At 43.4% G+C, this 24,140-nt stretch overlaps 1 protein-coding gene across 1 annotated transcript in view; it reads right to left on the reverse strand.

Annotated features, from left to right (window-relative positions):
* Positions 1-24,140, reverse strand: part of MYOT (myotilin) — a 1,852,166-nt gene that overhangs the window by 1,319,199 nt on the left and 508,827 nt on the right. The window contains exon 4 of the mRNA XM_044068976.1: positions 22,906-22,974. Within this exon, the coding sequence (XP_043924911.1) occupies positions 22,906-22,974 (69 nt within the window). The remainder of the gene's footprint in view (positions 1-22,905; positions 22,975-24,140) is intronic.

Genomic DNA, 24,140 nt, shown 5'->3' on the forward strand with positions numbered 1-24,140 from the left:
TCCTTTCTTTATTAATTAATGTCCACAAGTTCTCCTTGGGTTGATAAAAGTATACCTGACTCATATAGAAGACCAAAGGGACTAAACATTTTCATTGCTAGTCTCTTACTATCCATCTCCATAAATAAGAGTTTCCAGTTTCTCAATTACTGTATGGTCATTTGCTTAGTCTAACTAATGACTGGGGTTTGGTATAATGGTTAAGATTTTTGACTCACAGACACAAGGTATAGTGTTTGATTCTTACTTCAGGGAAGGAAATTGGCTAGGCTTAGAATGGCCTGTTAAGAAAGCAAGCCTAGTAATCAGCTAGTCTCTTCCCACTTATCCTTAGCGGCCATAACAGAAGCATTAAATATTTCATCTTATTATGTCCCCATAAATATGGATATTGCTGAACCAATGTGTGTGTGGTTACAAAATTTATGGCTATAGCCTTTGTTTTATCTTCATTAATTTTATATCCCAAAAGGACATGAAACTGTCTCAAAATGTTTCACAACACTGAGATGTTCTTTTCTGGATTTGCCAGGTACAAAATAATATCATCTATAAATAAAGCCAACTTTTCTTGATTACCATTATATCCTTCTATTTCTGACTCCCTTATTTCTTTTTACCAGTGGATCTAAATATAAGGCAATTAACAAAGGGGGAAGAGGATACGCTATCTGGTTCCTCTGTTCAAATACAGCTTATCTGAGAGGAATCATCCCTCTTTAATTTTTGCCTCTGATCCTTCATATATCCTTCTAATTAACCTTATTATTGTATCAGGGATTGCAAATGGTTCTCATGCTCTACTCATAAAATCCCATTTTACTATGTCAAATGATTTCTCTATATCAAGAACCACCAACAACAGAGATATTTTGTTAAATTCTGCTTCTCACTGGATCATGATTATTCTTTAAATGTCAAATGTTTGCCTCCTCTCCACAAAACCACATTGATCCATATCTATCAATTTTGGCAACAACGTTGCCATTTTTTAGTTAGTGTAGACATAAACACTTTATAATCATGGCTTAAAATTGAAATGGTCTATATGAAGCTGGCTCTGAAGAATCTTTCCCCTCTTTAGATAACATAGCCACCACAGCTTTCTTCCAAGATGTTGGTGCTTCCCTTCCTTTTAAAATACTGCTAAAACCAAATCTTCTAGATCTTTAATCTTTCTTCTTTCCTAATTTCCAAATTTCCTCAGGAATAACTATTTTTATCTAATCACCTCCTGTCTTAACTGTTAGATCTGATGCTGTCCATGTCATTATTCATCATGGATGAGTCTTGGATATGAACTCGGATCTGAGCCAGCAACTGATAAACAGATCTAGAGCTCAAGCCTCTTCCCTTCCCATAATCCCCTGCTGACCTGTAACACTCAGATCTAATTTACCACAGAAACGCTAAGACATGATTCCTGTAGCTCAAGCTGAAGAACAGATAAGTGCCATTTATTTTGGGTTTCTCATGCTTCCATTTATCTTTAGTGCTGTCTTAACCTCTTCTTACAGGTTAGTGTAGTTAGTCTTTGGTTTCCTCCCCTCCCTATACTCCATCTAGGGTTTGTCCCTTGGGTTCCCACCTTTTTCAGTGGGTCCTTTTCCATAGCTTTTTTCTAGTTAATGTATATTTTTTTATTTAAATAGCTAATTATTTATTTAGAAAGAGTACTTTTTTGGGTGTCTTCTACCTTTCTCCTTTCCTGAAATTGCGTGTGGTACCTTCTCTCTCTCTTGGCTGTTTGTGTTTGTGTGGCTGTCTCTTCTGAAAATGTCTGACAAGCCCTTGGGCTTTAAGAGATGCTCCACATGCAGTCAGAAGATGCCTCATTCTGACTTGCATGAGGAGTGTGCTTACTGTTTAGGAGTGTCTCACCTGAAGGTTGAATGTGACATTTGTGCTGCATTCAACCCCAGGGCTCTCATGGATCACAGAAACAAATTATTGCTAAGGGAGCTAGCTAAAGGGGATCCTTTAACTTCAGGCTCCCCCTCTATAACTCCTTCATATCCTAAGAGAAAGACTTCCTCTTCCTCTAAGGAATCCCCGTCTACAAAGCCGAGGCTTTAGGATTGCAAATCCCTGGATCCAAGCCCAGCCTCTTTGGCTTTGGATCTGAGCTTTTCCCCTCCGAGAGCCTGAGATCATTCTCTTGGATCTGAGGCATCAGTGTCTCAAAGGCCATCGGATTCGACTCGGCACAAACCGTCTTCTGATCCAACCTGTCTGTCGGATCTGTCTGCAGAACTAGTTAATGCATTGGATCCTTTTAGGTCTTCAGATCTGACTGTTCAGTTGGATCCAGTAGTCATTGAAAGTTCCCCCTTGAGGTCCAAGAGCTCATATCTGATGAATTGGAATCAGTCCCCTTCCCAGGATTGCAGAACTTTGGCATCTCCAGCAAGGTCCGGGCATTATTCTGTATCTTCCAGGTCTTCCAGAAGCTTGCTGCCTACAGATATGGATAGGATAATGAGGAGTTTCCTCAAGGCTCAAATTGAGTTGGGCTTGTTGCCATCCCTAGCACAGTTGCTTAGGGCACCTTCTCCATCCATGGGACTTCACTCTCCTCATCCAACCCAACTGGGCTTGGATCGCCAGGACCAGAGCATTCCTTGTGAGAGCCCAATGATGTCTAACATTCTTTCATTCCCGACACCATCAGGGTCCCTGGCAGGCTCTGTTTCACTGCCCTCGGAACATGCTGTGGCTTGGCCCCATGAGATCTGTGCTTGTTCCTGATGAGTGGGGTTGGGACTGGAGTTTTGGGACCGTTCCCTCTCCTTGAGGACTCTGCACTGGATAGCTCGGGACCGATATCATCTGGAGATGTCGGTGCTGTGTCAGGGTCCCTTCTTCCTGCCCAGATGGCTGCAGCCATGGGAGAGGAGTGGGGGGCCTCGTCTAGTCTGTTGGCCTTCTGGGCGATAGAGAGGACCTTCTCCGGCGGGGTAGTTACTTCTCCTTTGTCTCTAGGTCCTCCTCAGCCCCTTTCAGCTCTGGGCAGTGAGGCCTCATCATCCTTCCAGGATCAGCCTCCCTGTGAGTGCCTTCAGATGGGCATTACCCCACTTGGGGTCCCGGCCTCTTCTGAGTACTCCCCAGAGTACACGGTGGAGGAACCCCCTCAGAAGAGGATGTACAAGAGGGGGCACTTGGACTCCCCTAGAGAGTCCCTCACTAAGGACACAGATTTAGAGGAGGGAGATGGGTCTGCCAGACTTCCACCTTAGGAAGTGTCCTTTTGGGTCATCCTCAAGCAAAGAGGTGGTTGGTCTTCCACCACCCCAACTTTGGAGGAATCAGTGTTCCTGAAGGCCTTCGGGGTGGGCCCATCTTCTACCTGGGTGTCCCCATCTGCCAACAATCTTGTAGAACTAACTCATTTGCTGGCAGGATGTGGAAGGAGCTGGACACAGTGGAACTGGTACCCAAAAAGGTGCAAAAATTCCTCAGTTCCTCCCAAAGATAAGGCCTTTTGGAGTAAGGGTGTCCTTGTAGATGCCATTGTGGTGGTCGCTGCTACAAAAAGGAGCTAGCAGAGCAGAGGTCCTTGATCCATCCCCTGAACAGAGAGTCTCGGGTGATTGACCCTTTCAGAAAGTGCATGCTTGCCTCAGTTGCATTCAGACTGAGGGCAACCAACTATATGGCACATTTCACCTGGCTTCAGAGGGACTTGGTATTGGAACTCACTACTTCCCTTAAAGAGTTGCTGCATCCAGAGAGCCTTAAACTGGTTTCTCCTAAGCTGTCCACTCTGACTTCCCTGGCTAATGCCTAGATAAGGCTGATCTCCAATGTGGCAGAGGCCACCTCTTGAGCGGCTGGCACAGGAATCACCATCAGGAGGCATGCCTGGCTTCACCTTTGTGGGTTTGCGGAACCCTTCAAGGTGTCTTTTACCAATGCCTGCTTTGATGGTTTGACCTTGTTTGGACCTTCCATCAAGGAGACATTGACCCACAGTCAGCAGGAGAGCAAGACTCTGTCTGCAGTGGGAAACAGGTTTTCTACTCCCCAGAGATCCTTTTCTAAGAATCAGAAAGGGAGTAAAAAGCTTTGGTTTTGCAGGACTCAGTCCTCCTTCCAAGAGGCTCCCCAAGAATCCTCTTCCACAAGCCGGGGCAGACGATTCAATGGTAGACAATGCCCCAGAGGCAGAGGGGGTCCACAAAATCAGGGCTCCTTGGAACCCTTCTCGGATAAGCCTTTTCAGTGCTTCTGAAGTGCTGCCCAACTGTCCTGCTCTGGAACCAGTCAGGGGATGATTCTCCCTGCACCCTCTAGCCTGGACAAATATCTCCTCAGATCAGTGGGTGTTAAGGATTGTTTCCAGGGGTTACACCATTCCCTTCTTTCAGTGCTCCCGGTATTAAAATCTTTCTCAGATGTTCCACCCCACCAAAGGGAGTTGGCCCATCTTGAGGTTCAAGACCTTCTTCTAAAAAGAGCCATCGAAGAGGTCCCAGAAGGACAATGAGGGTCTGGAACTTACTCTTGCTTCTTTTTGGTGTCAAAAAAGACTGGGGACCTGCATCCACTTTTGGACCTCAGTGAACTAAATGTGTCAGTCCAGAAGTCCAAGTTCTGGATGGTCATTGTTCAGTCCTTTCTGCCTCTCTTGTGCAAGAATGATTGGATGTGTTCAGTGGATCTCAAGGACGTGTACTATCACATCAAGATGAACAGATACTCCAGGAGGCACCTGCACTTTCAGTTAGGGGTCAGTCACTACCAGTTCAGTGCCCTGTCCTTTGGACTCACCACAGCCTCCTGGGTGTTTACCAAATGTGCAGCAGTGTTGGCAGTTCATCTCAGGCTGCAAGGCTTCCAGGTCTTTCCATACCTGGACGATTGGCTCCTCACGGCCCCCACAAGGCATCAACTGCCAATGGCTACCAATTATACCCCCAGTCTCTTTCAGGATCTCGGCATCATGGTTAATCTACCCAAATCAAATCTTTCTCCATGCCAGAACCTAGAGTTCATTAGGGTTCTACTGGGCAAAGTGTCAGAGACTGCAGCATTTCCCACAGAGTTCAGCTTATTTGGGATCAGGTCTATCGCTCCAGCAGCCCACCTAATTCTACAAATTTTATGCTCAGTGGTGACTGCCATTCAGTCAGTACCCCAGGTATCACGTGCAGGTTCTACAGTGGACCTTGGCAGTTCAGTGGTCCTCTCAGGTTCATCCCATGTCCATGCCCGTCAGGATGACTCAGGTGAGCAGAAAACACCTTGCCTGGTGGCTTCAGTCTCAGGACCTGACACTCAGTAGACCCATCTGTCTTCCCCACCCAAGGCTACAGTGACCATAGATGTCTCCCTACTGGGGTGGAGGGGGATTTTCAGGAAAGGACACTTCAAGGCACATGGTCCCCCACAGAGACCAAATTGCACATAATGTCCTGGAGATGAGAGCAGTCCTTCTAATGTTGCAAGCCATTCAGGATATATCCCTCTCGGGACTATAGCAATTCAAATGAACAACATGGAGATAGTTTGGTACTTCAACAAGCAAGGGGGAACATGGTCCTATGCTCTGTGCAGAGAGGCCATGATAGTGTGGGAATGGGTGATGTCTTCCAGGCACTTTCTTCTTGCAACTCACATAACTGGCAGTTCCAACATGCTGGCCGACAAACTCAGCAGATCCATCTTGAGTACTCACGAGTGGTCCTTGAACCCATCAGTGGCACGTCAGATATTTGACCATTGGGGTCAACCTTGCTGTGATGTCTTTGCCTCCCCAGTCAACCACAAATGCAGCAACTACTTTGCCCTGATCCCCCCAACTGGGTAATCACCCAGGGGCAGTCTGGTTCATGACTGGCCATCGAGAATTCTCTATGCTTACCCCTCAACTCCCCTAATCCCCAAGGTCTTACAGAAAGCCTGCCACCTGAAGAGACCTCTCATCCTCATTGCCCCCTTTTGGCCTCATCAGGCGTGGTTCTTCCTTCTTCTGTCTCATCTGAAATATCCTCCCTGGATATGGGATCCCTTTCTGGATCTCATTTCCCATCCCTGGGGGCTTCCTCTTTCCAACCTACAAACCCTTCATTTAACTGCTTGGTTTCTCCAGTTCCAGTAATCCTTTCTCAGTCCAGGCTTCCTTCTCTGGTTAAAAATATCATTTTAGCTTCTCAGAAGTCTGCTACTAAGAAGGTGTACTCCAGTAAATGGAAAAGATATTCTATCTGGGCCAGACAATGAAATTTAGATCGTTTTGCAGCTCCAATTCCTGACATTTTGTTGTTATTGACTTCTCTTTTTCAGGAAGGTGCTAGCTTCTCCACAATTAAACTCCAGTTGGGGCCATTTCCATTTAAATGAGGGTCCCACCTTTTCTTCTAAACTCTGCAAAGCCTTTCTCAAAGGAGACTTTCTTCTTAGACCTCCTATCAAGGATCTCTCCCCACCAAGGGATTTGACTTTAATGTTGCAGTCTTTGACACAAAAGTCATTCAAACTGGCTGCATCTTGTGATCTTAAGTTCCTGTGTTGGATGACAGCTTCTTCAGCCAAGAGAGTTTCTGAGTTGCAGTATTAAACCCCCTTTTATGGTCTTCCACAAAAATAGGGTATCCCTTAGGACAAATCCTTCTTTCTTCCAGAAGGTGGCTTCGGAGGTTAAACTCAACCAATCCATTCAACTTCCAGTTTTCTTCCCTAATTATTCTAATAAAAAGTATTCCTTACACAGATTAGATGTTCAAAGGCAGCTATGCCTTTATCTTAAGAGGACTGAGGAATTCTGGAAGTCAGACCAGCTTTTCGTGGCCTTTTCTCAGGCCAGAAAGGGTATGGTGGTCAGTAAGGTTAACTATTTCCAGATGGATTGCAAGCTGTATTTCCTACATTTATGACAGCAGGCACATGGAGTTATCCAGACCAGTTAAAGCCCATGCCACTAGGTCTGTGACTATGTCTTCCTTTTTGGTTAAGCTTTTGTTGGGTGAGATTTGTGCTGCTGCTACTTTGTCTGATCTCCACAGTTTTGTTTCACACTACACATTGGATTTGGTGTCTAGGAACAGGGCCTCCATTGGTTCCTCTGTACTCCGGCATATCCTTCCCTGAGGCCTCCAGGGTACATAGTAGCTGGGGACTCTGACCAATCCGTGATGAATAATGACACGGATAGCATCAGATAAAGAGTTATGCACTTATAATGTGGAATCTGTGCTATCCAGTGTCATTATTCATCACATTCCTGCCCTTCTTCCCCATTCCTTCTGGGGACCTATTAGAACTGGAGGGATGTTTCTTCTTGGGGATAGTTAGTCTCCTGGGCAGGCAATGGTGCCTTTTTCTTCATCCAGCAAACTCGATCTGTGGGTTACAGGTCAGCAGGGGATTATGGAAAGGGGAGGATCTTGAGCTCTGGATCTGTCCATTAGTTGCCAGCTTGGATCTGAAGTCGGATCCAAGACCCATCCATGATGAATGATGACACTGGATAGCACAGATTCCAAGTTATGGTAAGTACATAACTCTTTATTGAGCCACGTCTACCTCTAACCTTGGCATAATTAAGTCTTACATATATTATTTCTGTTTGTACTCTGTTTTTTTATTTCCACATTCCTCTGTTTTATATAAATTTTAATAACATTTCTGGAAAATCTCTAAAACCTCTAAGGATCTCTGGTTACTTTTCCTTAATACAGGCTGGCTCCCTAAGTTTGGCAACAACCCTTTCAAACATTCTGTTGCCTAAGTCATTGTGCTAAAAGTTTTTGTGCTCTGGAGTTGCTATCAAAAAATAGTTTCTTAACTGCTGTCTTTCTAAACTCCTGCATTTTATCCAGATCTCCATTATTTTCTCTTTAGCACTCTGCAATTGTGCCACTTCTTGTTCTGTGACATTCCCCTTATTTTGTAATACTGTAACCATTGTCAGTCCCTCTAAATACTGTGTGTTACTTCTTAACCATATCTCTTTTTCTTTTGTTTTATTTCTACTCTGTTTTTAAACTCTTACTTTCATTTTATCCAACTCACTAGCTATAGCCTCTGGAGTACTTTTTATCTTCTCTAGTAACTCATGAATGCTTTCCACTACCCATTATTTAAATTTGTCTCCATTTAATAGGCAGGTGAAGAAGCACCAGTGTCCCACCTTCATATCTTTACCATGCATTTCTATCTTAGTAATTATTGACCAATGATCTGAAATAGTTACTGGATGTGTGCCAAAGTTCACAATTAAATGTACATGTTTCTGTGAAATATAATTTCTGTCTAGTCTAACCCAGTTATTGTACTTTGTAGAATAATAACTAAATACTCTCTGAATTCCTACTACCAAATTTGTCTTCCATACAAATATTTTCATGCATTTGTTCAGAAATCTACCCTCTTTTGTTATACTTTCCCTTCTAGGCCCCCCCCCCCCCAGATACATCCAAATTGTTGCAAATCAAAGTCTAGTCCCCACCTCTAAGCAATATTCACTGCTGAAAGATGATTATTTTGCCCAATTTTTTATGCTTCATAATAGCAGTTTAAGGTGGAATTTAAGTACATGCTAGCATAATCCTCATCCCTTGCCAGTAGCACAAATCTGTATTATTATCCTCAACTACAAGCTTCTAAAGACAAGCTGAAACATTTTTGCTAAAGGAAAACTGTTCATCATATTCAGTGTTCTCTTATTCACTTGTTTCCACTTAAAACATATTAGATTAAGTTAAGCATTTTAATCCAGACATTTACCTATGCAAAAGTCAGAGAAAACATATCAGCTCTACATAAATTATGATGTGTGTATTTTTGCTCTTCATACCCCACAACAACTCAAGATTACAGCCTATTAACTTAAATATTCTTTCTAGACATTTTTTTTCTCTTTTTGCATTGTAATGCCTACATTTTTTAATATTAAAAATAAGAAGGAAAGAAAGACATCTGTTTATTTTAGTATCTTTATCATATACAACTAAAATACTTTATTATAAAACAATTTATATCATGAAAAGTTTCATAGAAATAACATTAAAAACAGAAATTGCTTTACTTGGAATTACCTTATTCCTTCATCTTCCCCTCCCCTCAGCTTCTTTCCAAACATTAATAACATGAAGTGAGGCAAATGCGTTTCAGTTCCCTACAAGATTAACAAAGTCAAAAAAGTCGACTCTTTCACTTTTTCTTGCACAGCCTTATTTCTCAAGTGCGATTGATTGATGCTTTGCAACATCACATTTATTCACTATTTTCTATGTTACTAATCTTCCTTCTGTTCACCTCCATCTCCTAACTCTAGACTCGGGTTCAGTTCCAATGTAGTCCTGATTCTTCTAGTCAACCCCTGTGCTTTTTTCTATCTCTCAAACATTTTCCCTTGGAACAATGGAAAAGGTTTCACTGGCAGAGTCTCTCTATGTGCTTTGTTATCAGTTAGAAATAAGAAGCAGAGTCCCATTCTGCTTGATGACTCACTTTTTGTTGGACAAACTTTTGTATCTCCTCCTTAGCCTGTTCTGTATAAAAAATAACTTAGATCCTTAAGGAAAAAATATTTTGAAGACAGCTGGATACAACAGATTGAGTCTCACACCTGCACCTTGATATTCCTTCATTGTTGAAATAAATTTGCTTCTCTTCTGCCTGATGTGCAGTGAATAATCATTTTCCAAAAACACTCTATTGTCTCCAACTTTTCAGACTTGCTGCTTTGCTATCACTTTGTCAGGATCAGTTTTTTCTGCTGGTAGGTTTGCATCTTCTTTCTCATGGCCAGATTTGGAGTATACACACAGTGTGCCTATTCAATTAAAAATCCCTGCTGTGGAATACCAGTTCAGTTACTTGCTTGTGCCTTCATAAAATTACTAAAGTCTGTTCCTTCCAGTTTGTCGAGTATAGCAGAAAATTTCATTTTTTTCTTTATATGATCTGTTCTGTATACAATTTTTTGAATCCTCTCTTCTGGAGCAGTTTCATATTTAGCCAGCCTTTTCTTCATTTCATTTTCTGATTTTTGCAGTTCTATCAGCTTGTCTGAATATTTGTTTAAAGCTTCTTCCATTGTTCCAGTCTTTTGCTATTTGTGTTGATGTACTCCTTCAGTGGTTTGTTTATTTTAATCAGCTCTGAGCACATTTCCTCTAGATTACTAGAAGCCACGTCTTGCACTAAAGGTGGAGCTTGAACTGCTTTATGCTGAACAGCTGCAGGATTCTTCCCAGTCAGTGTTTTCTCTTTACGTTTTATAGTTTATTTTCTTTCATGCTCTCTTAGTTTCTTGTTTGTTGGCATCTAGGCAGTGTACTTACTAGCCAGTCACTGAATTTACTAAAAGTGTCAGAGTTCCAGGCTCTTCTCTTTTAGTTTCTTTTTTCACATGGGGAGAGCTGAAGTTAAGGTGCTGATCAGTGTGCAACCATCTTGGAAAACTGCACTATGATATATTGAGTCTCCTAATGGAAGGAACAGCCTGAATATCAAGCACTGATATTCTTGATGCATAAGCTTTGAACTCAGAAGCTCTGTGTCCTTTGAACTTCACACTTAATGAACTGGCATAATGAATGTTAAGTATAACAAGCCAAACACCACATACTTTATACTAAAAAATGACATCACGTGTTATTTCAGTTTTTGTCCACCTTCAAATTTCTGAAATTTATTTTATACACACTGATAAAAATCCTAGTACCATTACTTTTCCCGCTAAATTTTACTTTGCTACATTAGTATGCATGTATTTTAAAGTAGGTAGAATTTGTCTGTTGATCACAGTGTCATAGAAAAAAAAATCTTACAATGTATTTTGTTTAATCAGTGCTTACTAAGACAGTAAAGTTCAAGAAAAACAATGAAACAACAAAAGAACTTCAAAGTTAACTGTGTAAAACACAAAAAATATTTTATTTCAGTAAAGCTTTTGAGACTTATTCTTCCTCAATGCTTCAACAAATACTAAAAGTCAGTCACATATTTGTACATCACAGATAAAAGTAATTAACAAAATGCAGACAGAATAAATCACTCAGAAAGTCAATAAATGTCATTAAACAATCTGAGATATTTTCTAAAAAACAGATTTAATAATTACAGATCTGAAGTAGGATATTCATTTGTCTGCAACCTGTGGGTTATGGATCCGATATCGGATCCGAACCGGCATGGTTTTCCAGCTATGGATCCAAGCTCTCAGCTCCTCCCCTCACCCATAATGCCCTGCTCTACCCTCATGACCTCAGATCTCGTTTGCCGCGCTGGTGACTGGATTGGTATCTATAGCTCTCAGCTAAGTGCTAGTTTTATATCTGTTAATTCAGAATTTTTGAAGTTTTTTGTGCATATTTGTGTGAAAGTTTAGGTATCCCTCTTTGATAGTTTTATTTAGAGTTAAATTAAGTATTTTTTTTCCCTCCCCTCGCTGTTGGCGTAGTGTGTGTGTGTTGGGCCTGTGTGTCTGTATTTGTTTTAGTTACTTTTAATTAGTAGCTGTATAGATTTGGATGGCTGAACAGCCCAAATCTGTATTCTCTAAATGCTCGGAGTGTGGCCATAAGCTCTCCCGGCTGATGGCCACACTGGTGTTAAGTGCCTGGGGGTTGAACACCTCACATCTGGATGCTCCATTTGTGCAGGGTTCAACCCCAGGGCACTGAGGGAGCGGAGGTCCAAGCTTGTCTTGGCGGGCCTTTTACCGCCGGACTCGGCTCCGACCTCCGCTCCTTCGGGAGTAACCGTGGTTTGGTTATTCCTCCATGGCACCCCCTCCTGCTCCTGGGACTCAACCTCCCGTTTCTGGAGAGGAGAGGGATGCTAGGAAAAAGGACCGGAGGGAGAAGCACCACAAGCGGCGGGCCGAGACCTCTGTTTCGGCCCGCCAGCCAAGCGGCTTCTCCCGGCTCCGTTGTCGGCTTGGTCTCCTCCTTCTCGGCTCCGGTCCCCAGTGTGCTTTTCACCGGGTCCTGAAGAGGAGGAGACCCGATCTCCGTCGAGGCTATCGAGGAGGCACTCCAGGCCTACCTCGGTAGCCTCGTCGAGATCCACATATAGCCTTTCGGATGCTGATCTGGACCGGATGATGAGAAGATTCATCCAGGCCCAGATGCAGATGGGAGTGCTCTTGCCTCCCCCCCCTCTGGGGGGGAGCTCAACACCCTTTTAAACCTATTGCTCCTTCTCCGACCCGCTATCCGGGTTCGGAGCAGCTGGAGCCGAGCAGCCGGGCCGGGGGTTGGTCGGCGCCGATAGTACTTGGTACTTCGGATCCGACCCTGCCCTCGAGTGCGTCGGATCCGACCTCTCGGAGCCTGGATCCGAGCCTCGGATCCGGGGGGATCAGTGCTCCTTCGGCACCGTCTGTGTCGGAGCGCACTGTCGCCGGATCCGAGCGGCGCCGGCTCCGATCCATTCTTCGGATCCGAGGAGCCGATTGTCGGATCCTTTCGCCGAGGTCGGCTCCCTTCGGCGTTTGATGTAGTGGAGAGGGCCCTGTTGAGGGTCTCCGGACCCCGGCACTTGTTCGGCTCCGTCCCGCTCCCTCTGCACTGGGCCAGGCTTCCACCATCCGGCCCCTGGGACAGCCCGCTTCTGTGCCCCAAGTTGCTCCTATGGAACAAATTGCTGCTTGTGAGGACTCCTCTGACAGCCCCCCAGAGGATGTCCCTCGCAAGCATACGTGCAAAGGAGGCACATTGACTCCCCGAGTCTCTCACAGAAGACACGGACTTGGAGGAAGGGGAAGGCTCCCCACGGTCACCCCGAGGATGTCTCATTTGGAGACATCATGGAAATGCTCCGTATAAGGGGGTGGTCTGCCCGCAGTCTTCCTCGGACGAGTCCGTGTTCTTGGAGGCATTTGAAGCGGGCCCGTCTACCTCTTGGGTGTCCCCCCCTGCCGACCCCCTGGTGTACCTTATTACCACCAGGGCGTGGAAGGAACCGGACACCGTGGAGCCAATTCCTAAGAGGCCAGATAGGATCCTTAGCCCACCGTCCGACCGTGCCCATTGGAGTAAGGGGCCTCCGGTAGATGCCATGTTGACGGCGGCCACCAAGGGGGAACTGACTCAGGCGAGTCCCTCAGTCCACCCCCCCGAGCAAGGAGTCTCGGATGATGGACCGCTTGGGGAAGCGGATGTTTAGTTCAGCGACCTTCTCGGTAAGGGCGCTGAACTACTTGGCACGTCATTAGGATGCAGCGAGATCTTATTAAAGAATACGCTGCATCCCCCCCAGAGTCCATTTCGGAGGAGGACAGGGTTCTGCACTCCACTCGTATGGCCACTCTTAGGTCAGTTACTAATACCTCTATGCGGCTACTCTCCCACGCAACGGAAGGCGCCGCTAGAGCTGCGGGGACAGGACTAGTCACTAGACGTCAGGCCTGGCTCCGTCACTGCGATTTTTCTGAGCCCTTCAAAGTGTCATTTGCGAACGCCCCCTTTGATGGTTCTGCTCTGTTTGGCAAAACCGTTCGCGAGACGTTGACCCAGAGCGAGAAGGACGGGAAGACGCTGTCTGCCGTCAGAATCCGCTTCTCTGCACCCCAGAGGCCCTACTCTAGGAACCAAAAGGGTCAGAAGAAGATGTGGTTCCGGAAGTCGCAGCAGTCCCAGCCTGCTCCGGACAACCAGTCCTTCCATGGCAGAGGAGGACAGGGAGGACGCCGCCCTAGAGGCAGAGGGGCTCCCAGAAACTTTGGGTCCAGGGAACCTTTCTCTGAACGGCCCGCGCAGCAACCCTGAGGGGTTGCCCGACTGCTCCACTCTGGAGGCAGTCGGGGGGTTCGGGCACCTAGCGGCATGGGAGTCCATAACATCGGACCGCTGGGTTCTCCAAATCATATCCAGAGGATATCGCATCCCTTTCCTTCACCTTCCAAAGTTGAAATCCCTCCCAGACGTCCCACCCGGTCAACGGGAGGCCGCTTTGGCAGAAATTGGCCATCTGCTAAAGAAAAGAGCCATCCAGCCCGTCCCCCCAGACCAGATCGGATCAGGGTTCTACTCCAGATTCTTTTTAGTGCCAAAGAAGGCGGGGAACTAAGACCAATCCTAGACCTCTCTCTCTTGAATCTGGCAGTCCCCAAAGAAAAATTCCGAATGGTCACTCTGCAATCTATTCTCCCCCTTCTGGGAGAAAATCACTGGATGTGCTCGATAGACCTCAAGGACGCGTACTACCACATCCTGATGGACAGGCGCTCCAGGAGGTTTCTCCGCTTCGGCTGGGAGCCAGTCACTACCAGTTCGGGTCCTTCCCTTTGGTCTCACCACAGCCCCAGGGTGTTCACCAAAGTATTAGCAGTGGTAGCGGCCCACCTGAGGCTTCAGGGGGTGCAGGTCTTTCCCTACCTGGACGACTGGCTTCTTACCGCCCCAACAAGGCATCTACTTTTATTGGCGCGAGACTCCTTTCTCCATCTTGCTCCTTTTCTGGGCATCACAATAAATACAAAGAAATCCAACCTGGCGCCCACACAGCTCTTAGATTTTATAGGGGCCAGGCTAGACACAAGGAGTTTACGAGCCTTCCTCACTGCGGACAGAGTTCAAAATCTGCAGCTCCAGGTGCGGGCCATTCTCCACTCAAGTTCTGTTCCGGCGGAGTTGGTCCTGAGGGCTCTAGGGTCCATGGCATCAGCTATAGCACTTCTTCCTCTTGCCAGGCTCAATATTCGCATTCTACAATGGACGCTCTTAGTACAGTGGTCATACCTTGCTCTCCCCATGCATCATCCCATAACGATCAGCAAGGCTTGCAAGCGGTCCCTCTTGTGGTGGCTCCACTCCCCGGATCTCCACAGAGGCCGCCCATTTTGTGCTTCTCCCCCTCTCGCCACGGTGACCACGGACGCCTCCTGCCTCGGGTGGGGGCACTTTTGGGCGGACCGTCCAAGGCACGTGGGACGATTCAGAGACCTTACTGCATATCAATGTTCTAGAGATGAGAGCAGTGCTCTTAGCGTTGCTAGCACTTCAGGACTTTCTTCCCTTGGGAACAATTGCGATTCAATCGGACAACATGTCTGTTGTCTGGTACATCAACAAGCAAGGGGGAACAAGGTCTTACCCTCTTTATCGAGAAGCCATGAGAGTTTGGGAATGGGCAATCTCCCCCAACCGCTTTCTAATAGCAACGCACATTCCGGGTCGGTCCAACATCCTAGCGGACAAGCTCAGTCGCACCATTCTGACCCCTTACGAGTGGTCTCTCAATTGTCAAGTAGCGGAACGCATATTCGCACGGTGGGGAACCCCTTCATGCAATCTTTTTGCCTCTCCCTCAAACACCAAGTGCGACAGTTTTTTCGCTCTGATACCTCCTCCCGGAGGTACCCCAAGAGACGCTCTGGTGCATGCTTGGCCACCCGGTCTTCTGTATGCTTATCCACCCTTGCCTCTGATGCTCCAAGTTCTTCAGAAAGCCTCTCGGGTGGGTTGCAGAATGATTCTCATTGCTCCGTTCTGGCCTCGACAGATCTGGTTCCCCTTCCTAAGGTCTCACTCGGTGAATCCTCCTTGGATTCTAGATCCCATCCGGATCTGATATCCCATCCATCCTGCATTCCTCCTCCGAATCTGGACAACCTGAAGCTGACCGCTTGGCTGCTCCAGTTCCACTCTTGATTAGGACTCCCGGTATTTCGTCACCGGTTAAGGCAATTTTGGTGGCAGCTCATAAACCATCCACTAGAAAGGTTTACGAAGCAAGTGGAAACGTTTTTCTTTGTGGGCGGAGCGGCAAGGCCTGAATCCCTTCACGGTTCCTCTTCCTTTAGTGCTTGACTTTCTAACCACTCTCTTTAACGATGGTGCCAGCAGTTCCACAGTCAAAGTACAACTGGCGGCAATTTATCATTATCACATTGGCCATGACTCTAATCCTCTTATGTCAGCCAAATTGTGTAAAATTTTCTTAAAGGTACTTTTCTTCTCAGGCCCCTATAAAGCAAGCAGTTCCTCCTTGGGACCTCTCTGGTCCTACAGGCCTTGACCGCCTCCTTTCGAGCCAGCGGCTACGGTGGATCTCAAATTCTTGTCCTACAAGACAGCCTTTTGGTAGCCATTACATCGGCCAAGAGAGTTTCTGAGCTTCAAGCATTATCAGCTAAACCTCCTTACTTGGTATTTCATCCAGACCGTGTCTACCTCAGGACCAACCCGTCCTTTCTTCCTAAAGTCGCTTCTGAAGCAAACATCAATCAGTCCATTAACCTCCCTGTTTTCTTCCCTAAATATGAAAACAAAGGTGAATATAAGCTACATTCATTAGATGTTCACAGGCAACTTAGATTTTATCTGAACAGGACGGCTGGTCATAGGCAATCCGACCAGTTGTTTATTTCCTTTGCAAAATTCAATTTGGGCAAGCCAATTTCTAAAGTTTCTCTGTCCCGCTGGATTTCACAGTGCATCTTATTGGCTTATCAAGCTTCAGGAAGGCCCGCACCAGAGGGTGTTCATGCCCATTCAACCCGGTCAGTATCTACCTCAGCAGCCTTCAAGGCTAGGATTCCTCTAGATGATATTTGTGCAGCAGCCACGTGGGCTTCATCTCATACTTTTATTTCCCACTATAAGTTGGATCTTGCATCTAGGGGTAGAGCATCCTTTGGCTCCGCGGTGCTCCGGAATATCCTTCCATGATGGCCGCCCAAGATTCAGGTAGCTGGGGACTCTGTCCCACAGGTTGCAGACAAATGAATATCCTACTTCAGATTTAGAAGTTATGTACTCACCATAACGTTCCATCTGAGTAGGTGTATTCATTTGTCTGCAACCATCCCGCCCTCCTATCCCCCTGGCCTTTCAGTTTCCTGCATATTCTATGTTACCCTTTTCAGGGTGTTGTTGCTTTGGCAAACTCGATCTGAGGTCATGAGGGTAGAGCAGGGCATTATGGGTGAGGGGAGGAGCTGAGAGCTTGGATCCATAGCTGGAAAACCATGCCGGTTCGGATCCGATATCGGATCCATAACCCACAGGTTGCAGACAAATGAATACACCTACTCAGATGGAACGTTATGGTGAGTACATAACTTCTAATTTCATTTAATTATAAATATGCTCTTGAAAGGTATTTTGCCTAGGCGCTAAAGTCTTTCAGTTTCTGTGGAATAAACATTTTTGGATTTTTATTTGCCGTGGTGGTTTTATTTTTATTTTTGTGTTTTTGTTTTTTGTAGTTTTTAGTAATTTCATTTAACCATGGATAGGCATCCATAAACAAGCTGTATAACAGAAGGAAGAAACTATTGCAGAAAAGAGGAAGAACCCAGGATTCAAAAAACTCCCTCACCTGCCTCAGTAGAAAGCTGAGATCCCTCATAAAATTTTCCAAAGCTAGTTATGAAAACAAAATTGCCAAAAATTCCAAAGACAAACACAAGGCATTCTATAGCTATGTCAATAATCTAAATGGCAATACAGATCTGCTCTGAGCTACAGCAGAATGGCACTAGATATACTGATCCCAAAGACATTGCCAATATCCTGGGAAAGTAGATTCAGTGCCAACTTCACCCCCCCCAAACCCCCTAAAGGTCCCATCTCAATACCGAAAGAATGCCAAATTCTGGTAATCATGGCCACTCAGGTAAAAAACGCACTCTCCAAAGCCAAGAATACAGCATCCATGGGATCAGATGACATCCTGGGCTGTGTACTGCATGAACTACAAAAGGAACTGGCACCTCACCTATGTGTCATGTTTAATCATAGCCTCACCTCAGGCTTCATGCCCACAGAGTGGTGCACAGCTACAGTCATCCCACTCCACAAGGGGGATCCACTTTGGATACCGGGAACTACCATCCCATCAGTTTGACGAGCCTGATCTGCAAGGCCATGGAATGTAATATCATGGAACTTATAAACAAAGACATTGGCAACCTTCAAAGACTGGACCCCACCCAGTTTGGGTTATTGAAGGGCCAATCTTGCCTCCTGAACCTGATCAACTTCTTTCGAATCAGTCTCCAGAGCCATGGACAAGGGTAAGGTGGTTCACACAGCCTACTTGGAACTTGCCAAGGCTTTCAACGCTATTCCCCACTCTGGAATCATAGATAAACTTACTAAGCTGGACATTAATCCCTATGTCACTCGATGGCTTGCAAACTGGCTTACTGACAGAACACACATTGTAAAAGTAGCCGACTCCAAATCCAGCTCCAGACAAGTGACAAATGGTGTACCGCAGGGTTCTGTCCTGGGACAACTCTTGTTTGGCATCTGCTTCTCTGAAGTACAGACCAACACTAAGGGACTCTGGTTTACAAAGTTCGCAGATGACTGCAAGCTGGGAGCCATTATTGTATCCCCAAATTATGTGGATATACTACAAAAGGGCCTTACCAAAACAGATGCCTGGTGCCAGATCCATGGGGTCAAGCTAAATGCCAAAAAATGTATAGTTGTCCCCTTTGGGAAAAAACATGCATCTGTGAACTACCACATAGGTGGCAGTACACTAAACACCGAAAGTGTGATAAGAGACATAGGGACACAGGTGGACAGTGGCCTCACCTTTGATAACCACACAGCCACAATAGTTAGAAAATTCTTCTACGTTGCGCACCTCATCACTAAGGGCTTTTCATCCAGAAAAAAGGAGGTCATTGTCCCTCTGTACTCATCCCTCATTAGACCCATTATAGAATACACTGTCTCATTTGGTATGTACCTCACAAGACATCTGCAACAACTACAAAGGCTGCAGAAATACCTTACAAAAAGAATCACAGGCCTAAAGCAGATGCCTTATGCTGACCATCTAAAGAAACACCAGCTATACTCTGTCGTATATCACCTACTCAGAGTCGATCTCTGCCTAACATAAAAGGCCATGTCAAACTCAGAGTTTTTGAACATGCTACACTTAAAGAAATCCCAATCTCTCCGAGCCACATGATCCAGGGATCTTAACCTAGTCATCACAATGAATAGAACATGCTGGAGGGATAGGTTCCTGACCCAGAGACCCCCCCATACTCTGGAATAGGCTGCCCATACATGTCAGACAGAGTGCCTCAATGGCCCTCTACAAGAGGAAACTTGACGATTGGATGGGAGATAGGAAATTCTCCCCGGGGATCACTGCTAGACAGGGATCCAGGAAAGTAAATATTTGTAGGAAGCAATAGCCAGGGAATCGTTATGGCTAGGCTTGTATAGGCCCTAGGGCTGATAGCCTAGTAGCTACCTATGAACCTATTAATCTGCATGGAAATAATTGATGCATTTAATCTCCATATATTCAGTAACCAAAACTATATCACCCTCTCTAATATTTTTCTTTACAACACTGAGCACTCTAAATGTAAAACTACGGGCTTCTTGCATATCAAAAATATGGTTTTCTAAAGCATTGCTTTCTACTCATCTACATATGTCTGAGGGATGTTCTGCAATACGTTGCTTCAACATGCTGTTGGTCATCCCCACATAGAAACAAGGACATTTTTCACAGCATGCTAAACAAGTAAAATTTTTAGTTTTGCAAGTTGCAAAAAAATGGAAGTAAAAAAACTTTTCTATTTACTGGATGTACAAACTCACTTTGTTTGTTACTATATTTACAGAATTGACAATTATAACATGGGACAGTACCTTTAGTTACTGTATTTACATTAGTATGAGACCGTGTATTAAAATCTTTGTAATATAACTATTGCCTTAGATTCCTTTCTTTCTTATGTACAAACCTTGGTTGTAAGCCTATAACATCTTTAATTGTGGTGGAAGAACATAAAATTGACCAATTTTCTTTGATAATCTTCTTTATTTTATTGCTATGCATATTATATTTAATGCAATATCTAATTTTGGTTCAGAGCTAGGCGTTTCATGTATTTGTCTATTATTTAATTGTTCTTAAGAAAATACGGTCTGGTTAAACTATTTCTCTCATTTAATACCCTGTTCGTATTCTTTTAAAAAGATCTGATTTATAATCCCTCGCATTAAATTCAGTTTACATCTCATTCGTCTGTGTTAACTAGTCATCATCCTTGGTGTTTAACCTACTCGCTCTATGGAATTGACTATGAACTTTACTATTGTAAACCTAGTCAGGGTGCATAATATTCCCATGTAAATAACAAGATGTCTGTATATTTTTTGATACTTTTCCGTTATCAGGGCAACACTGTTAATGAGTGGTTTTGCTGTTTCTGTAATCAGCCCAACACTGGAAAACATTTTTTGACAATAACAATTATAGACTTATTTTACTTCAGCAAATGTTTATCAGTTCACATTCACTTATTCTGCCATTGTCTCGTGTTAATAGTATTTATATTTTAAAAGTGTCCATGGTTTTATTTGGATTTCTCCCTGATTCTGTTGAAACTTGTCCCTGATTGATTAAGAAACATGCACTGGGCTGACATAGTGTTTTTAAACGTTATGACAGCAGCACACATATGTACGAGTACGCTTCTGCCTTAAGACTTCATGCTAAGTGAGAAATAACTTACGTACAGTAAGTATACCATTACTACAGAGATTAATACACATATGACACGGTTAAATGTTGCTCCTACACACTTATAAAGTTGCCAGAATGACAGAATTTGCATTAGCATCCATTTGCTGAAGGATATGATGTCTAAAAACAAACTGTTACTGTTTCGTAACTTTAGTATTCAATTAAGTGCCACAAATGTTATTAGGAACAGACCAAAATATAAGGCAAAATGTGGACATACTGTATTTCTAGGCAGTTGGGAGGCATGCCTAAAACAAACAAACAAAAAAAAAACAAACTAAAAATCATCACAATGTCGGGTCTATATTGAAACATCGAATGCTTAAAACAGTGAATGATGTTTCATCAACCCTTTTTCAGTGAAAGCTGAAAATGTCGACACCTCAGAACAGCGAATTCTTTCCTAGGGAAAGAAATCGCTGTTCGAACCAAAAAAAAAAAAAAAAAAAGTAAACACTTCCAAGCACATGCACATGTACCTTAACCCTAATTGTGCCCCCACCAAAAAACAGTAAACAGCAGAAAACACATGTGCACGTAACCCAACCTTATATCTAACGGAAAAAAAGTAAACATTTTAAAACATATGCACTTACCTTAACCCGCACCCTAACCCTAAGATCAGTAACTGTTGCACATTTACGTAAACAGTTCCAAACACATACACACTTACCTTAACCCTAATTCTACCCCCCCAAAATAAAAGTAAACAGCTTAAAACACATATGCACTTAACTCAACTGTACATCTAACGTGAAAAACAAAAAAGTAAACGCTTTCATACATATGCACTTACCTTAACCCGCACCCTAACCCTAAGGTCATTAACTCTTGCACATTCACACTCGGGAGCTATAACGGACAACACTACAGTGCAGAACACGGCAAAGCAACGAAGCGGTCAAGTGACTTCTTTCCCAGGAAAAGAATTTGCTGAACAGCTGCTTCGCTGTTTTGCCTGTATGCACTTTATGTGTCGATGAAAATGCATTCGACAAAATGCATTTTCGTCATTCTAATAGGAACCCCACAATGTACACTGCTCGGTGAAATCCTACTGCTAATATGTTAATTTCTTTGTAATGTCTGAAAAATCTTCCACCTAAAAAAGGGGGGAGATAACTAACTATTCCACGGAAAAGCTACCTAGACTATGATTAATAAATAAACATCTTTACTTTCCATTACTAATGTGTCATTTCTCAGGAAAACTTATGTCTTCATTCAGAACCATGTAAGTGAGCTTAACCTTTGGGAAGTTTGTTCTTTAACAGTAAAAAAAAACGGAGCATGTGTTTCTGAAGAGAAACGCAGTTCAGCTTTTTCCCAACTTTAGTAACACCATTATCTGTTTATTAGAGTTAACAGTGTTGCCCTGATAACCGAAAAGTACCCATTTTTTATAGATTTTTGTACCCATCTTCCCTCCTTGAATAAAAATATTTGTCTAAAAAAATTATACAGTTAGTGGAAATTACTTATTTAACACTTAAGAATGTACTAGTTGAATATAAATACGCAATACATTCAATTAAAAGTTGTGAATTAACCTTTCAAATAAGAAAAATATCATCAACAAAGCATTTATAAAATATCACATTATTAATATATACACCATTCTTATTAAAGATGTATTCTTCCTCCCATGTGAGTGCAATGTTTACATAAATATTAGCTACCTATGTTCCCATTGCAACTCCCTTCACCTGATGATAGAATTGTCTATCAAAAAGGAATACTTTATTACATAGGTTCATAGGTGTTTACTAGGCTAACGACCACAAGAGCCTTTTTAAGCCTAGCCATGCATCCCAAATCTCTGACAAGTTCTGCTACCCTTGATATGTGTAAGCATGGGCCTGGGAGATGAACCATCTACAGGTTACCTGTGTCCATTAGAGACATAGGTGCCAAACCAGGGATGAATTTCCAGTTTCCCATACAATTGTCCAAGTTGCACTTGAATTGGGTTAGGGAGGAACTCTGCTTCACATAGATGGGGAGCCCGTTCCATAGATGGGGAGATATAAAGTATTTAGCATCTTTAATAAAACTCTAAACAAAAAGCAGTGCAGGTTTAAGATCATTTTCTAAAAAACAGACAAATTGTGTGATCCATCCAGAAACTGAGACAATGGGTCTCAACAGAGGGGTGATGATATTTTTATGAATTTTAGGTAGTACGTATATTATGGGAATAACTGGATTGGAAACATCCATAAATGTATAATCATCCAATGACATACAATTGTTTACTTGTAAATCATATAACTGTGTTTTGACTATAAATTAGCCGTTGCACATATAAAAAATCAACAGTAAAAAATGTTTCAACATCAGCTAGCACATCAAACATACTTGCATAGTACTTATCTTTATCCATGACAACAACAGCCCCAATCCATCTATGAAAACTGTTACAGATATACCTACCTTTGTAAATACTGGTGCAACCCCACTGTTTCCTCTGTTCAAACCAGTAAAAGGAGGACTTTGCACCTGCTAAAGAAGACAGTCTAATATTAAAATTATGGAATGAAGAGAAATTAAATGCAATATTGTTGTATTTCACCACACATTTCACATGTTTGTAACACTGAATAATGCAGAGGATGTTAGTCATGAGTCCAGTCATAATAACCATTGTAGTTTCATAAGTTCATAGGCTGCTATTAGCAATTTGATTGCACAGAGCATTTGTAGCCTAGTCACTACAGTTCCCACTGTTTGGTGTCACTTTCCAAATGTATGTTAATATTGTTTAGAATAAAACATTTCATTGTCCTATCATATAACCAGAATATTAAATGATTAGGTATGTGACTTGACACATTTCTGGACTTAAAAGGTTATAAGTAGATTCTTTCTTGGGTCACTGTGTTATGCACTGTCGTCATCCAACCAGTGTGTGTGTTTGTGTCTGTGTGTGTGCGTATCTATACATAAGTTTGAATCATGGGTATGTAAGTGGATGTGTGCCTAGCATTTATAGACAAAGGCACAGGAGACACGTGCTAAGCAGATGAGTTGTTATACATTTTAGAAGTGCATGTCAAGAAATTCACCAGAATATAATCCCAAAGCCAGTCCCCTCTCTACACACACTCTAGACAGCACATCTCTGGACAGCACAAGTCTACATTATTGCAAAATAACCCTCCTGAAATAACAGGCAGTAGCAAAAACAATAGCTAGCCTCACATTCATAAAACACAACTTTTGTTTTAATTTAAATTCTAACATATCTCTTTGCATAATATAATTTACTTCAAAAAGTGAAATATATGTCTGATTTTGCCCTTGAACATATCACACTGAAAAATGAGCAGAAGAAAATATTTAGGCAAAAGCCCACAATATGCACTATTAGTTGCAAGCATTTCTCTGTCTGTCTGTCTATGTGAATGCCATTGGTTGGTCTGACTGGACTCATGTTTAGGATAACATGATGTACATGATGTCAATGCTAGGACGTGGAGAAATCTGTGAAAGATTGCTGTTTTCTGTACCATCATGGGTTCCAAATGTTAATGACTGAACCATATGCCTTTGCACAGTCCTTTATTCCTCTGGCAGTAAGTAGTTCTGGAATTGTCTAAAATATGATGTAATAGAAGGCCACATAAAAAGCTAGACTTGCAAAATGTTGAACTTTACATGTTCGTAGC

The sequence above is a fragment of the Protopterus annectens genome, chromosome 4.part0, assembly GCF_019279795.1.
Source record: "Protopterus annectens isolate FY-2018-M chromosome 4.part0, PAN1.0, whole genome shotgun sequence".
Classification (NCBI taxonomy): domain Eukaryota; kingdom Metazoa; phylum Chordata; order Ceratodontiformes; family Protopteridae; genus Protopterus; species Protopterus annectens.